The sequence below is a fragment of the Rosa rugosa genome, chromosome 2 (assembly GCF_958449725.1).
Source record: "Rosa rugosa chromosome 2, drRosRugo1.1, whole genome shotgun sequence".
NCBI classification, from domain to species: domain Eukaryota; kingdom Viridiplantae; phylum Streptophyta; class Magnoliopsida; order Rosales; family Rosaceae; genus Rosa; species Rosa rugosa.
Genome location: NC_084821.1, coordinates 54,998,246 through 55,015,706, shown reverse-complemented (window position 1 = coordinate 55,015,706; position 17,461 = coordinate 54,998,246). Strand labels below are relative to the sequence as shown.

The 17,461-nt window shown below is 39.7% G+C and overlaps 2 protein-coding genes across 2 annotated transcripts; one reads left to right on the top strand and one right to left on the bottom strand.

The window, feature by feature from the left end:
* The first annotated feature begins 6,768 nt into the window (after positions 1–6,768).
* LOC133733817 (F-box protein SKIP1-like) lies at positions 6,769–8,401 on the top strand. The gene is made up of 2 exons (XM_062161455.1): positions 6,769–7,144; positions 7,913–8,401. The coding sequence occupies exons 1-2, from the start codon at positions 7,071–7,073 to the stop codon at positions 8,244–8,246; spliced, it is 408 nt and encodes a 135-aa protein (XP_062017439.1). The 5' UTR covers positions 6,769–7,070; the 3' UTR covers positions 8,247–8,401.
* Positions 8,402–10,405: 2,004 nt separating this feature from the next.
* LOC133731056 (protein FAR1-RELATED SEQUENCE 5-like) lies at positions 10,406–11,728 on the bottom strand. Its single transcript, XM_062158525.1, has one exon. The coding sequence runs from the start codon at positions 11,726–11,728 to the stop codon at positions 10,406–10,408; it is 1,323 nt and encodes a 440-aa protein (XP_062014509.1).
* Positions 11,729–17,461: the final 5,733 nt, after the last annotated feature.

Here is a 17,461-nt window from a genome sequence, read left to right as displayed (position 1 = left end):
TTTCTTTGTGAGACGAAGATTAGTCGTATGTCAGATTTTATGGATCTACATCGAGCTCTGGGTTTTCAGCCGTATAAAGAGGTGCTCAGTAAGGGTAACTCAGGGGGGTTAACTATGTTCTGGAATGAGGAGGTGGATATCCAGACTCGGTCTTCCTCTGCACATCATATTGACTTGGTGATCTCTGGTGGTCCTGGCGTCTTATTGGGTTCTATGGATATGCGCAAACCGGGGAGCGAGACAAATCGTGGGATTTATTGCGCAACCTAAGTGACTTGGATTCGATTCCGTGGGTGGTAATAGGTGACTTCAATGAGATCTTGAATAGCAGTGAGGGTTTCGGGATGCTCTTGGCTATGGGGATCTTCTTGATCTAGGTTTTTATGGTCCTATGTGTACGTGGTGGAATTCGGAAACACAACTGCGTTTGGATAGGGCGGTGTGTACGCCGTCGTGGTGTGATATTTTCAGCCATGCGAGACTTTGTAATCTCCTTCTAAGTGATTCGAACCACGCTCCCATTCTGCTACAGGCTAGCACAGTACCAATCATTCGACGTCTACGTCACCACCGCTTCAAATTTGAAGCCTACTGGCTGCAGCATGCCGAGTGCAATGGGGTAGTTCAGGAGGCATGGAATACTAACGTGACTGGGACGCCCATGTTCTGTGCCACGAAGAAGATTATGTATACGAGGCTGCGTCTAGATAAATGGCATAAACAAACTTTTCGTGCCAGGCAATTAAGCATGTTAGGTATTCGAGCTCGGTTGGAGGAGTTGATGGATGTCTCTATTTCTGAGGCAGTTCAAAATGAGAAGAAAAGTTTAATGGATCGCCTTCAGGTTCTGCTGTCCCAAGAGGAAACTTTTTGGAAGCAACGTTCAAGAGTGACTTGGCTTAAGGAAGGGGACCGAAATACTAGTTTTTTTCATAGGAAAGCTTCGAATCTACGTTACAAAAACATGTTATATGGATTTTATGATGATGAGGGAGTTTGGTGTGATGACGACAAAGGCATGGAAACTATTGTGACCTCTTATTTTACCAAAATGTTTACAGCTCAGGATATTGCTCATGAAGCGGTGACGAAAACATTAGCAGCGATTCCTCCTTGTGTGACTGAGGATATGAACAGCCAACTCTGTGCTCCATATAATCAGGCCGAGATTAAAAGGGCTTTGTTCCAAATGTACCCTACTAAATCGCCAGGTCCGGATGGCATGCCTCCTTTGTTTTTTCAACACTATTGGGAAACCATTGGAGATGATATTACCCTTGCAGTCCAAAGTTTTTTACAATCAGGTCAGCTGTTACGACAAATAAATTTCACTCATATTTTTCTTATACCGAAAGTTACTAATCCAGAGAGAATGTCAGATTTGAGGACAATTGCATTGTGTAATGTTATCTACAAACTTTGTTCTAAAGTGGTGGCTAATAGGTTAAAGTTGGTTCTTCCTCTGGTATTTTCTCCTTTTCAAAGTGCATTTGTTCCTGGAAGGTTGATCACAGATAATATTTTGGTGGCGAATGAGATTGCGCATTTTGTCCATAATAAGAGAGAAGGAGGGGAGGGTTACATGGCTTTGAAACTTGATCTCAATAAGGCCTATGACCGTATGGAGTGGTCTTTTCTTAGGCAAGTTCTAAATCGTTTCGGTTTTGCACATGATTGGATTGATATAGTTATGCAATGTGTGACTTGAGTTCGATATTCGTTCTTGGTTCGGGGAAAGCCACGCGGCTATGTCACTCCAAGTCGGGGGTTACGATAAGGTGATCCGTTGTCTCCCTATTTGTTTCTTTTAGGGGCAGAAGGTTTCTCGGCGTTGATCCAACATAAACAGAATCTCGAGCTACTACCTGGAATAGAGGTATGTGACAATTCCCCTTCAGTGAACCACCTGTTATTTGCTGACGATAGCATGTTATATGCCCATGCCTCTCTAGAAGCTTGCCGTGAAATACAAGATGTCATTGAAACTTATGGAAGAGCTTCCGGGCAGTTGGTTAATTTCAACTAGAGTTCGGTGGTGCTTAGTGGGAATGTGCCAGAAGATATGAGGGATGAGGTGTCGAGGTGGTGGCGTCGCACGAGAAATATCTTGGCCTTCCCACTTATGTAGGGAGAAAGAAGACAGCTACGTTTCAGTATATTAAAGATAACCTGGCCAAAAAACTCGAAGCTTGGCAAGGGAAAATGTTGAGTGGAGCAGGCAAAGACATCTTGATTCGGGTTGTTGCTCAAGCCCTGCCTTCTTTTGCTATGAGTGTATTCCAATTGACAAAGAATTTTTGTGATGATTTGGAGCAGATGTGTGCAAGATTTTGGTGGGGTTCGACTCTAGACAAAAAGAAAATTCATTGGAAAACATGGAAGGCTCTCTATAATCCAAAGGAGGAGCTAGGGGGGTCTGGGTTTCCGGAGTTTATATTTTAATTCGGCTATGTTGGCGAAACAAGCTTGGCGTGTGGTGAATAATCCTTCTTCTCTTATTGCCCGCCTGTATAAGGCTAAGTACTATCCAGAAAGATCTTTCTGGACTGCTACGCCTCATTCTTCTCCTTCTTTTTCATGGCGAAGTATTTTTTCTAAAAGAAACTTATTGCAAGAAGGATCTTACTGGCAAGTAGGGGAAGGCACTTCTGTGAATATTTGGGAGGATTCTTGGGTGTCTGCGATTCCGGGAGGAAGTCACTATGGTTAGTGACCTTATGCATACCACAAGAATGTGGAATGAGCTATTGATCCAGAGTGTTTTTCCTGTGGGGGAGGCTAATGCAATTTTACACATCCCGCTTAGTTTGAGAAGGGTTCTTGACAGGTTGGTATGGAAGCTTGAGAGGGATGGTAAGTTCTTAGTTCGAACTGCCTATCGATTTTCTTTTTCTACCTCTCCAAACCGCAGACCTTTTGAGCTTACGGTGAATGGTGGGTTCTGGAAAAAGCTTTGGAAAGTTTTGATTCCAAATGCTGCAAAAATTCATTTATGGAGGGTGTGTCACAACATTTTACCTTCTCTTGAAAGGTTAGTATCAAAACAGGTTGAGGTGGAGTCCCAAATATGTTCTCAGTGTGGTCAGGACAATGAGTCTACTATACATATTTGTAGGGATTGCCCCTACACACAGGAAGTCCTTAAGCAGAATGGGGTGCTACGACAAGTCTGCTATAACCCACATTTAGGTGTAATGGATATTCTGGATTGGTTAAGCTATTGTGCCAATGAGTTGTCTCTCAACCATTTGGGGGAATTATTTTGTAGTCTGTGAAGTATCTAGAGGGAAAGAAATGCTCGAGTGTGGGAGGAAAAGCGTAGTATGGCCTGTGATGTGGTGATTCGTTCGACTTCGCGATTGGAGGAATTCAGGTTTCACAACTCCAAAGTAAAGTGTAGTAATGTTCATGGTAGTCGAGTTGCAAAATGGGTGGCACCTCCAATTGGTTTATGTAAGATCAATGTTGATGGGTCATTCTTTCATGAGACTAGAACTGGAGGTTTTGGTTTTGTGGTACAGGATTCGAGTGGTTCTATGCTTGCTGGTGGAGCAAGTAGTTTGCGGGGCTTAATTTCTACTGAACATGCATGCAGAGGTACAGGCGTGCATGAAAGCAGTTCAGTTTGCAGCAGCTAGAGCAGGGTTTTGTTCCAGCTATTCTGGAAACTGATGCTATGGAGGTCCAGCAGCAGCTTGACTCAGGCTCTACAATCAACACCTCTGTTCTTGGTCGTATTTATGATGATCTCAGGTTGCTTTTGGAAGGCCTAGGCAATGTACGTATAGTTTATGCAAATAGAAAGGCAAATATGGTTGCCCACTTGTTGGCTGCACAGGGTAGGATTTTAGTGCAGGATAGTTTTTACTTTTCTACACCTAGCTTTCTTATGGCTGCAGTAGCAGCTGAACTCTCTCACTTGTAATCTTTTGGGCTAAATACTGTTTAGTACCCTGTGGTTTGTGTCTAACATCAATTCAGTCCCTCGACTTTCAATTTCATCAAAAACACCCCTGCATTATCAAATCTCGTCAAATAGATCCTTCTGTCATTCCTCCGTCAACTGCAACCGTTAACTCGCTGACATGGCATGCCACGTCAACTCCTGTGGGCCCAATCTCTAACACAAAATTCCCAAATTGTCCATGTCCTCGTTTCTCATCTCTTCAAAAGTTGAATCAAGAACAGAGCCTTGTTGCAGAGAAAAGCCAATGCCAGAGCACTGCCACTGGTGGCTGCGAGCTCCGCCGTCTGATTCCTCTTCCTCTCCTCAACCACAGCCGTGGGTGACCCATTTTCGAAGGTGGGTTTATCTTCATGAGAGGTTACTTCATACTCATGTTTATCGAACCAACAAACCAACATGAACATCAAACCAAATGACTCAGTATTATCCAGAAAACCCAAGACGTCTGCAGCCTAACTTTGCATATCCAATTCTACAACTTCAACGATTCCAGATACATCAAATCATCAATTTTTGTTCACTGTTCGAATTCACCAAGTTCCACCCAACTCGATGAACTACGAACAGAGGCGACCCAACAAATTCGAATTCACTGAGTTCCACCCATTCGATGAATTGAGCGCAAGTGCGCAACCAGGTCTCGATTTATGCTCCACGATGTCGGTGCTGAGCCCAGAAGCACCAGAATCGCCGTCATTGACAGCAGCTCCGTCAAAGCCGAAAGCACCCAAAACAAAATCGTTGAAAACTTAGTCGATTTCAAAAACAAATCATAGCACGACGTAGAGCTCGACGCAAGGATGGATTTTTTCCTACCTCATGCATGCAGATCATTCCATCACCGGAATTCGTCGAAGAACAGCCGGAAAACACGAAGATTCCTGGCCTCGATTCTCTTCCCAGTGCTGCCGGCTGAACGATTTGACCCCAAAAAGACGTTGGCGACGAGGAGAGGAAGCTATTGGTGTCGGTGCACCGTCGTGAGGTGGCCGGACGGAGATTTTCCCTGGGTCATCTTCTCGGGTTGTTGGGTCGTCAACCAGGTCGAAGAGCCTTGAAGCTTCTGGAGAAATTTGAGGCGTTCGATCTTGATCTGGCCTATTTATAGCCTTCCTTAATTGAATTTTAACGGCTGAGATCAAGTGGTGATGTAATCCAGATTGAACCGCAATAATTTCTGTTTATTTAAAAGGAACAAACAGAAATTTGAAGACATTAGAAATTTTGAAGACATTAGAAACGAGGGCATGGACAATTTGGGAATTTTGTGTTAGAGATGGGGCCCACAGGAGCTGACGTGGCATGCCATGTCAGTGAGTTAACGGCTGCAGTTGACGGATGAATGACAGAAGGATCTATTTGACGAGATTTGATAATGCATGGGTGTTTTTGATGAAATTGAAAGTCGAGAGACTGAATTGATGTTGGGCACAAACCACAGGGTACTAAATAGTATTTAGCCCTAATCTTTTTTTCTTCAATAAAGGGCTGACCTCCTTCCCTCAAAAAAAAAAAAGCACTAAAATGTCGGACTACATATATCATAGTGATTACAGACATTATTGTGATTACAATTATCTTTTATGGGAGGGCATTGTATTAGGATGTTTTCACTATAAATACTCAGTCCCTGTACCCTCTTTGAGACGAGCTATTCAGTTCTTGCTCCATAGATAGATAGCAAACAAAGAGAAGTACAGAAGATCTGTATTTGAGATGGCTTCATCAATTCTAGCAGGTAAACATCTTGTTCTAAGGATCTGCATATTTGTTTCTCTTTAATTATATATACATGTGTGTATGTGAGTGCAATATATGTGTTTTTGTCTTATATGCAATTGTAGTTTCAGATTTGTACTTTCAAGAAAAACAAAGACTGGTGGATGAACTGTTACAATTGTAACTTTCTAACCTATTGATATATAACTAAGCAAGTACCAGTATATTTAAGGATAAGTCTGATTATTTGTTCCTACTTGATCAGTGACTCGGTATACTGGGCATCCTTCACATATATTGCTTCTAAAATTGCTAGAAGAAAGAACATTGGCTGCAATCACTGAATAACCTCAAAATAGAAACAAAGACTGGTGGATGAATTGTTGATAAGCCAGTACGGGCCAGTATCTTCAAGGAAAAGATCTAGATCCGTGGATGCCGTATATATTGTTCTCAAAAGTTTAAAATGTCATTTGATTATTAAAAATAAGTCTACCTAACTAGCATTGTCTATTGACTCGAAGCTCTAAAGTCTTCATATTCCATTGATAAAAGAAACGATACGTCGACTTTAAATAACTAACTAAAGACCGACTACAAAATAACATTTATATACTTGATTTTCATCTTGATTCAAATATAGGTGCTTAGTTTCTATCTCCAATAGTTTGAGAAAGTTAATTGATAGGGAGAAAGAGAGTTCAAAGCTGGATGGATCCTTCTATGTACAAAGCGGCAACATCTGGTGATGTTCAAGGACGGATCCATGTACAAGGCTACTTGGACTGTAGCCCAACCCAAATGTACCTCATAAACATTTATATACTATAAAATGTACCAACATTCTAAAAGTTGTTTGCAGACCAATTGGTGAAGGGACTCGGCTTCTCTGCTAGAGTTCATTTTGCTATAATCTGCTTGGAAAACACTCTCAGCTCGCCACGTCATCTCACTTCAATCCAAGGGCCATTAAACTGACAACACAGAAAGCCCATAGCCTTCACTAACGATCTCCAAATAATTCTTTAACGTCAACACTGAATCGAACAAGAAGCACCTTGCCTCTCCCTCTCTTTCTTTGCCCAATTTCCTCCTTCCCCTCATCAGACCCCCCTCATCATCTAGTCGTGAACTGAAGTCGAGTCCGATCTCTCGACTCCTCACATCTCCCTCTCTCTCTTGGCCCAATTTCCTCCTTCCCCTCACCATCTAGTCGTGAACTAAATCGAACACGATTTGTCGACTCCTCACATCTCCCTCTCTTTCTTCGCCCAATTTCCTTCTTCCCCTCACCATCTTGTGTCATGTTATTCGTTGAATCAAATTGATTTGGGTGTATTTCAATTTATTGGATTTGGGCGTGTTTTATTGGGAGGTTGTAGGAATGAATTCTAAATTGTTAGGAGCTTGCAATAGATCGAATTTGAAGATGATTACTTTGTTGATGCGTTTTCTGAGGTCTGTTATGATTGCCCTTTTGTTTGTTCTGCATATTGTTAGTATTTTCCATCTGTATTAAGCATTTTATCATCTGGGTTGGTCTGTTTTGAGGGAGTTTCATTGTTGATTGATGGGTTGAGTGTGGAAAAAAATAATGCATTTGTATGCCCTGAGCTTTAATTTGGATTAGGAGGGTACCACTGGTGTGAAGTAGAGGAAAGAGTGGAAATTTCTAAGGATTTGGTATAGCATTGATGTTGTAATTTTACCAATTTCGAAACTTTTAGTCACACTAAGAGAAAAAATGCTGAAGTTGGTTTGTAAGTTATGGAGCTAATGTTATTCATCTTCACCTTCAAGCTATGAAGCTAATGTTATCTTGCATTTATTTATTCGTGTTTGATTCATTTTGGTTTTGGTTTGGATTTTCTATGGAAGTTTGGATTTTTGTGGAAATGGAATGAGGAATTGAAAAGTGGGAAGGTTTTGGTTGTGGGTTTTTATTGTCGTGGTGTGGTGTGGGGATTAGCAGGGTGATTATTAAAACTTGTTTTTTGGGCATGAATTTTTGTTCTTGATTGATGTATGGTGAGCTGAAAGGTTTATATATTTAGTTTTTGTTTGGAAAAATTAGATTTTTGAGGCCTGGAAGTGAGTAGTTTATGTTTTTCTTCATTGGTACATTTCAAATGTTGTTTGTTAAGTTCAACTTTTCATGGACTGTTGTGGGTAATTGGAGTTAGATATATGCCAATGTGATATGTGCTTGTAATTGTATTTTTCTAGGTGCCCAAACCTTGAGGTTCTTTCTATCAAGTGCTACCCGAATGTGACTGATGCATCCATCGCTGACATAGAGTTTCGGTGCACCATGATTAAGGAACTTGACATCAGCTATTGCCATGAAATATCTCCGGAGTCGCTGGTGTTGATTGGGAAGAATTGCCCTAATCTCACAATTGTTAAATGGATTGCATTGAATTTGCTAGATCCTTCTGAACACGCTAGGATTGTTCCTGAGGAGTATTTAAAAACTTGCCCTCAAGATGGAAATTCAGAAGTTGATGCAATTGGCAAATCAGAGCACAACATGTTGGTTAGGATATGGAAGTGGAGCTGATGATGTTAACTAATAGTAGCTTTTTTTTATTGTTGAAGGCTGTTGGTTTTGGTGAAGGTGTAAACTTTTACTTTTGGCCATGACTCCAATTTGGAGTGAATTGTTAAGTTTCTATGTATGAAAAGATTGTGCAGGACTCCAATTTGGAGTGAATTAATATGAAAAGTTTCTATGTATGAAGAAATTATGCAGGGTATTATTTACATGAATGAGAATTTCATTTTTTATCTTAACTTTGGCAAATGACCAGCCATTTTTTATCTTAAGTGATTGCCTCCTTGTTAAGCTACTGAATATGAATCAAATTGAAACTCAAAAGTTTGTTACCAAAACTCCCATACACAACAAATTGAGCAGAAAGTGGCAAACTGATGGACAAAAGTGCAGAAAACTAAAGCTGCAGAAAACTAAAACTGCAGAAAAACTAAAGCTGCAGAAAACTGAACCTGCAGAAAACTAAAACTGCAGAAAAACTAAAACTGACTGAAGCTGCAGAAAACTGAAGCTGCAGAAAACTAAAGCTGCAGAAAAACTAAAACTGCAGAAAAACTAAAACTGCAGAAAACTAAAATTGCAGAAAACTAAAACTGCAGAAAAACTAAAACTAAAGCAAAAAACTAAAGCCTGTACTGTACTCCTATACATACACAACTGATGGTCAAATTACTCAAGTTCGGCTAGGAACTGCAGAAAACTAAAACTGCAGAAAACTAAAGCTTGTACTGTACTCCCATACATACACAACTGATGGTCAAATTACTCAAGTTCGGCTAGGAACTGCAGAAAACTAATTGAGGTAGTGTACTAAGATTGTGATTAAAAAAAAAAAAAGTATTCAAAAGATGAAAACACAAGAGATTGAACAGGAATTATCAAATAGGTAATGCTTAAACTATAATAGCAAAGAGCATTGAACAGTTCCACAAACAAGCATCCTATTATAATATGAAACTCCCAAACTGTACCAAAAGACACCAAGTTGTACAAAGCCTAACATCTACACGATTCTGTGATATCCTTCACCACAGATGGCAAAAAGAAGAAGAAATTGAACTCTGAGTTCAAATCATTCATCACCACAAAATGAGTCTTTCCCATCATCTGGAAAATCTTGAGAGTTAAGTAATGCTTGGTAACTAAAACTTTGAGATTCTTGAAGTGGGCATCCATAACATTGGAATTGGCGCACTGCAATTACCAGACTGAGGACATGAAAAAAGAAAAAACAAACATGAGTAACTTTTAAGAAAACTCAATAGCTTGGTTGAATCAGAATTAGAAGAACTTTTACGAAAACTCAATACCTTGGTTGAATCAGAACTAGATGACTTTTCTTTCTCAAGAGGACTCCCTTTTCGATTCTTGGCCAAACTTTTTTTCAAAATCACCTATAATTCTTTTTTTTCTTCCTTGAGAACTCTCCCTTTTCTTGAATCCCTTGGCTTGAACAACTTTTGCCTTCTCCGAGTTACTGTTGGCCATATTAATACCCTCAATCACAGTGGAGGAAGGTGTAATCTGGTCATTCTTACCAAGTTGTAATGTATCCATTTTTGAACATAACACGTCTTCAATAGCTTTGCTTAGTTCCCCCAAATGATGTACAACTAACTGATATGTCTCTTCTCTCTCAGCAGCCCGAGATGAAATCTTGGTAGATATGGAACTTAGAGACTTGTACCAAGATGTTTGTTGTAGGTTGGTATCTACTTGGATGTCTTGGCCATCCATGTCTTTCACTCTTTCAGATCTTGCTTTTCTTGTCCACCTTTTTAAAATATACTGATCAGGAATTTCTTTCACATTCATGTAGTTAGTAAGGATTTTTATTGCATGGCGGCACAAAATACCTTCAATCTCAAACAACCTGCAACTACAAGAGACTGAATGGTCTTTCTTCACCCTAACACATCTCTCCTTTGGATGACCATTAAAGGCAACTTTATACACAATGTACGTCATCACCATCTTGAATACATCCGACTAAGTTGTAGTCAAGAGCCTTCTCATACTGAATTTGGAATTCTTCAAATGCAGCTTTAGTGTAAATATTTCCAGCCTTGATCACCATTGAAGAAAATATCCCAATAACAGGTAACTTGTAGCACAAACCATACTCTGCCTCTAACTCTTTATACCACTTATCATTGAGCAATCTGTCAAAGTGCTTGAAAAATTGAACCACGTACATCATAATCTGACTTAACATATGGTTTTAGCCTAGCATTGAAACTCTCACTTAACTGGGTGCTATGCATTCCAGCAGTCCATGCCCACTTGACATACGGTTTTGCCCATTTTTCCTTTAATCGGAATATACTAGTTAACCAAGGATTATCATGCGCACCATATTCAGTAAGCATTGCTTCCCATACAAGTAGGAACTCATCCTCCTCTTCATAGTTATTCATACATTTTGATAAGAAGGTGGTGACCCTATCATCACCCTTGAATATACTACTTGCTTTCTTAATGGCATTTTGCATTATATGCCATGTGCAAAGCAAGTGATATGTGTTAGGCATCACATTTGCACAAGCTTTAGCCATTGCAGCATCCTGGTCAGTAAAAATAGACTTTAGAGCCTTGTTAGACATTGCCTCCAAAAACGTCTCAAATGACCATGTAAATGAATCAGAAGTTTCATCATACATCAATGTTGCCCCAAAGATTACAGTCTCACGATGATGATTAAATCCCACAAATACTCCAAATGGACGATTGGCTTCATTAGTTCTATATGTAGTGTCAAAACTCACAACATCACCAAATAAACCATAATCAAGTATCATCCTAGCATCAGCCCAAAAAATATTTGTTATTTGCTCATCACTATCCAATTGCACAGCATAGAAAAATGAGGGATTTTCTAATGCTTGCTTTTGGAAGTATTTTAATAAGCATCCTGCTTCTCCATATGCCAATTTCTTTTGCCTCTGAGATTGAAGATAATTTTTCTGATCTTGTTTAGTGAATCCAAGAGCCTCTCTTCCACCAACTTCTCTGCCCATTAACTCGAATGAAAGCTTCGGTGGGATTCCAGAATCTTGAGCCAATTCCATCTCAGCTCCTTGTGAAGAAGTAACATTTCGTTGAGATGGTAGCATGTGAGCACACTCTTGTATTACAAGATCATGGCTGTGAGTTTCTTCAAATTGAACAACTCTGTACCTACCACTTGATTTATCCAATTTAATGATCATTTTAGCATCACAACTTGTTCGTGTCTCCGCTCGAGGATTTTTAGTCAAATGGTCTCGCTTATCTATTGTACGTAAACCTTCTTTAGAACAAACAAATATTCTTGAGATGAGCTTACCAGAATGCTTGTTCTTGTAATGTATATGTCTTCTAATACTAAACTCAACTCTTCGCCCATACATGTTATAAAACTCATATGCTAATTCTTCTGAGTCAAACTCCATACCATTCATTGGCTTATAATCTGGACTAGTCGAGTCATCTCTATCCATAGGCTCCATTCAATCATTGATTTTCAATCTATAACATATAAAATCTGTATTAACATTCCAATCAAATTCAGAAGCAAAATGTATCATGCTATGAAGTTTGGCTTATATGCTACTCTATTTTCACTAGCTACTCTGTTCAGTTTTTAACTTTGAAACAAAAAAAAAAAAATCTGATATGACAGACCATAGAATCAGATCAAGAGAATAAGAATGATTGAATCATGTCTTAGCTAAACAAATATACATAGAATACTTTAATAGGATAAACACCCATCGATACAAGGCTGAGATTTCAAAGAACCAAAACCCAAAACCAAAAACGCTAAATGGGATAAGATCAGGATCCATAAGATCAATGCTAAAGAGCTAGATACAGATACCTGAATGATGAAAGCAAAGTACCAGCACCTAAAGATGAATGAAATTTGGACAAAGAGTGATCGTGAAGAATAAGAGATGTATCAGCAGTGAGGAAGAGGAAGTCTGATTGGAGGGAAAACTGGTAGAAGGTCAAAATTGTTAGAGGGAAACTTGAAAAAGCCTTAACGTTTGGAGATCGTTAGTGAAGGCTATGGGCTTTCTGTGTTGTTAGTTTAATGGCCCTTGGATTGAAGTGAGCTGACGTGGCTAGCTGAGAGTGTTTTCCAAGCAGATTATAGCAAAATGAACTCTAGCAGAGAAGCCGAGTCCTTGGTGAAGGCCTTAGCTTCCCACATATTATGTCCCAGGTTCCATAACAAATGGAGTCAGTTTCTGTTTCTTCCTTTTTTGCCTTTTATTTCTTCCTTGTTTGACTAATTTTCATAATCTTTTTTTTTCCCTAGGTCGATTTTTTTTTCCTAATCATAGATAAAAGTATTTCTAGCTTTATCTAATTTTTTTTCATGATAAGATTGAGTGTAGTAAATGAGCTTCACTTCTCTAACTTTATTTATATATAGTTGGGACAACCTAATGTTAATTGATAAAATATGTATCACATAGGTATTAAAAATAAACTCAAATCATTTTAGAACTTCTGTGCTTTTATCGAGAAAAAAAAATTACTTATTATTCTAACCCAACTGAACTTAACATCCTAAATCCTAGGGATGTATTCATGTGAAGGGCAACCCAAAATTCTTTCAATATTTTAGATAGTATAAATGTGCTGGTGAACTTGCTCTTAATCAATGCTCTAACTTTGATTTAGCTGGAAGAGAAAAAAGAATCTTGTAAGCAGGCCTTAAATTAGCCCACCCCAAATGTACATCTTGGCTACGTCCCTCATGTTGGTTTCTTACAAAGAATTAGAGATGGTGATGTATCATCTGATCTTCTCAGTCATCAAACCACTAAAGACAACAATGTCCTTCACCTTGCAGCTGAATTCGAGCAGATCAATTTCTTCAGAGACATCCCTCTTGACAAACGATCTCATCCGCTGTTTTGGGCCGTCAACAACATGGGTGACACGCCCATGCACATTGCTGCCAGAGAAGGTTGTGATGAAGTGGTTGACTTCCTCATCGAAATGCAAAAATGCTACATATTCGAAAAGCAAATGATCAGGAGAAAGGATCAACTTATGCGGAATCTTATAAAAAGTTATTTCAACTCACTAATTTGGAAATGCATACAGCATTGCATGTTGCTGCCCAATCCGGTCACCGCGGAGTGGTGATTTTGTTGATGAAAGCATGCCCTGAGTTGTGTTCTTCAGTTAACAGCACCAAGGAGTCCCCGTTGTTCTTGGCAACTTGCATGGGTTTTTCCAACATTGCTTAGCAAGAATCGAACCCTAGACCTGCAATGTAGGAAAAAGGTGTCAGACCACTACACTATGCAAGCCGCTTATATTATTGGGTAACTCTAACTGCATATAAAATAAAAAGTTTACTGGGTCACGGGACCCAATGTCCCCTATGTGGCTCCGCCACTGAGCGTGTGTGTGTCTGTGTGTCTGTGGGCGCGCATGTGTGCGTGCGCCGAATCAGAAGCGAATGTCCGCACAGACGCAAAAGTACGGACGTCCCTCCTCCGGCCTCAATCAGGAGGCGATGGTGGTGCTGCGGTTGCCGGAAGAACCCTCTGGACATCCCGGACGGCGCCACCATCAAGGCGAAGGCTCAGCTGATCGGAATTGAAGGGGTGAGCGGCGAGCTCGCTTGAAACCATGGAAGCCCATCGAGGTCGACTTCGAACTCTTCATCGACGACTCCAATAGCAAGAAAAAGCTTGACATCGAGACCTGGTTCGCCACGGGCAACCGCAGCGCTGCCTGATCGAGGCCGGAAGTGCGGACGTCCTCTTCTGAACAGCTCTGTGTGTGTGTGTGTGTGTGTGTACAAGGCCCTTCTAGTGAGAGAAACTTTTTTTTTTTTTGTCTTTTCTAGGGATAGGGCATTAAACTAACTTTTCGATCATATTTTGGCATCTTAACCGTTCAGTTTAAGTCTAATGTGTAGATCACTTCTGCAAATTTTCAGCCAAATTAATTATCGTTAAGGCATTCAAAACGACGACTTAAGATTATAAGTATGAACGGTTCAAGTTTGATAGATTTGGTTCGTCCATTGATTTAATCTAGTTTGATACTTAAACGATCACCGATTTGGCTAAAAATTTGCAGAAATGATCTACACATTAGGACCTAAAAACTTAACGGTTAAGATGTCGAATTGTGATTAAAAAGTTGGTCTAATGCCTTATCCCTAGAAAAGATAAATAAAATAAAAAAGAATTAGTGGAAGGACCCTCATATATATATATATAGGTAGAAATATCACTTTGGTCATCGAACTATGGCTCGCTCGACACTTTGGTCATCCAACTTTTAAAAAATTCATTTTGGTCATCGAACTATATCATCGCATATCACTTTGGTCATTCCGTCTGTTTTCTCTGTTAACTCCATGGGTATTTTGGAGATTTTAAGGTTTACTTGCCATTTTTCTAACTTAATCCAACTTTTCCCGCCTAAACATAAAACTTCATCCAATTTTGCCAACTTTTCCCTCCTTTTATAATTCCTCGATTTATTAAATCAATATTTTTCTTCCTCTTATGTTCCCTCACTTTGAATCATTCTCTGACTCGATTATTTTTCTCTGTTGTATGCTTTCATTACTGATGATAAATGCATGAATAAAAGGAGGGAAAAGTTGGCAAAATTGGATGAAGTTTTATGTTTAGGCGGGGAAAATTGGATTAAGTTATAAAAATGGCGGGTAAAACATTTCATCTCCAAAATACCCCTGGAGTTAACAGAGAAAACTGACGGAATGACCAAAGTGATATACAGTGATATAGTTCGATGACCAAAATGAAATTTTTAAAAGTTGGATGACCAAAGTGTCGAGCGACCCATAGTTCGATGACCAAAGTGATATTTCTCCCATATATATATATATATATATATATATATATATATATATATATAGAGAGAGAGAGAGAGAGAGAGAGAGAGAGAATCAACCAATTGTCACTCTGTGCATAATGCTTGGCATTTCTCTTCTTGGTTGTTTACTCAAATGAAATAGATAGGGAGTAGTGGCTCCTTAATTATATAATTGTTTAATTTAGCATTTTAATTTTCCTTCAGATATTGTAAGTATGAAATGTATGAGGAGTAACTTTTTCCTTTCAAATATTACATGTTTTAGATTGGAGAAAATTTTACAAATAGTACCCGAAATAAAGTCCATTCATCATTTCGGTACCTCAATCTTTAAAACTATAACAACGGTACCTCAACATTGAAATCCCACACAATATTGATGTCTTCCGTTAATAACGCCGTTAGGGCCGATTTTTTCTATGGGCAAAATCGTCTCTCCATGGGAATTTTTCTTTTCTCTTTTTTCTTTTTCTTTTTTTTTCCGCGTCTTCTTCTTCCTTCTGGTTCGTTCTTTCTGGGCAAATATGGGGCGGTGGTGGGTGTGGTAATGGAGGCCGGCTGACGGAGGAAGCGCTGGCCAAGAGGTCTGGGGCACCGGGACTTGGCTGGAGTTGCTGCGCCGAGCTCAGGTTCCACTGAGTCTTCTCCAGGACAGGTATGGTGCTTGCTGGTCCGTGCGTGCTCCGGCGGTGCAGGGCTAGAGTCGGCTCGGCAGTGCAGAGCTTGAGGCGGTTGGGCAGAGGCGAGCGTCTGTGCGGGCGAGGTCAGGCTTGGCGTTGATCTAGAACGGCGACGAATCCGATCTTCGGTGCTGGAGGAAAACGAAGGCAGTCCATGGGGCTGGACGAGGCCGGAAGAAAAAAAAAATGTTTAGGGTGGCGGCAGGAAAAAAATAATAATAAACGGTTTTTTTCTCAAAACTAGGGCTAGAGACGATTTTGCCCATGGAAAAAATATGCCCTAACGGCGTTATTAACGGAAGGCATCAATATTGTGTGGGATTTCAATGTTGAGATACCATTGTTATAGTTTTAAAAATTGAGGTACCAAAATGATGAATGGACTTTATTTCGGGTACTATTTGTAAAATTTTTCCTTTAGATTGGCTAGAGTTTCAAATCGTTGGAGCAACATTATAAAATTAAGGGGAAATTACTAGTCACACTCTGTACTTTGGGTGCGTCGACAGTTCAGTCTTTCACATGCGCCGAATGGGTTTATCTTGGGCCTAGGAAGCCTTTGGGTTCCCCTTGACAAAGTAAAAAAAAAAAAAAAAATTAACAAATAACTCTCCGGACATTCAAATTTCACACAATTTGGTCCAAAATGACCATTTTACCTCTCACTTCCTCTTTTTTTTTTTTTTTTGTTATTTTTTCTGCTTCTCTCTCACTCTCTCTCTCTCTCTGCAACCATCTTACCAAGATGCATTCTGACATGCCCCTCATGATACCTCACCAATTTACCCATCAAACCTAATGCATTCCTTTCTAACAGAACTTTTTTGTTCCGAATCTGTATCCAAAATACATGACAGAAATGGAGCAATCCCATCTGGGTTCAAGCATTCCGCCATTTTCTCAAGCTCCTCGACACCTATTTGGTAAGTATCCCGATCAACAAGCTTGTTCAGCGCAACAACCATCTTTTGTTTGAGCTCGAAAACCACCTGTTGCACAGTGACTCTCCCATTTCCTCTCCCCTTAGCATGCGTCTTCATCTTGATCATAGAATCCTAATTCAATAGCCCCAAATTCCACCTATATATTCCCTCCACAATCAAGAACCCCACTTCCTAACTGTAGGAATCAAATCACTAAAATCCTGCAAAAATTGAAAGTAAAACAAGATTTCAACAACCCAAACCAACATTATTGATTCCCACACCATATTAATGAACCTAACATAAGCTATGTTTTCATTCAATTTTTGAATAAAAGATTTGAGTAAGAAACCAAAACATTCCAACTAGATAAAGATCAATACTTTCTTTCTCTAACTCTACAAAAATCATGCAAATTTAAGTTATTGAATTCATTAAACCCTAAATGCTATCAAAAACAGTAAACAAAGACTTAAATCCTAAATTTTGAACCAAGCCCACTTACACATATTGACATTTAACTCCAGTGGAAACTTACCCAGATGAACAGGAAGCTTCAGTGTGGTGGAATCAGAGCAAAGTATGGGAGCTTCGTCTTGTTCTTCCGCCATTTTCTCAAGCTCCACGACGGAAGGGATGTCGAAATCGGGCTCGCCGGCGGCTAATCGGATCACGGGGACTCCGGCTTGGCTAATCGCATCCTCTGAATCTTCCGGCGTCGTCTTTCTGAGTCGAGAGAGAGAGAGAGAGGGACCTAGTG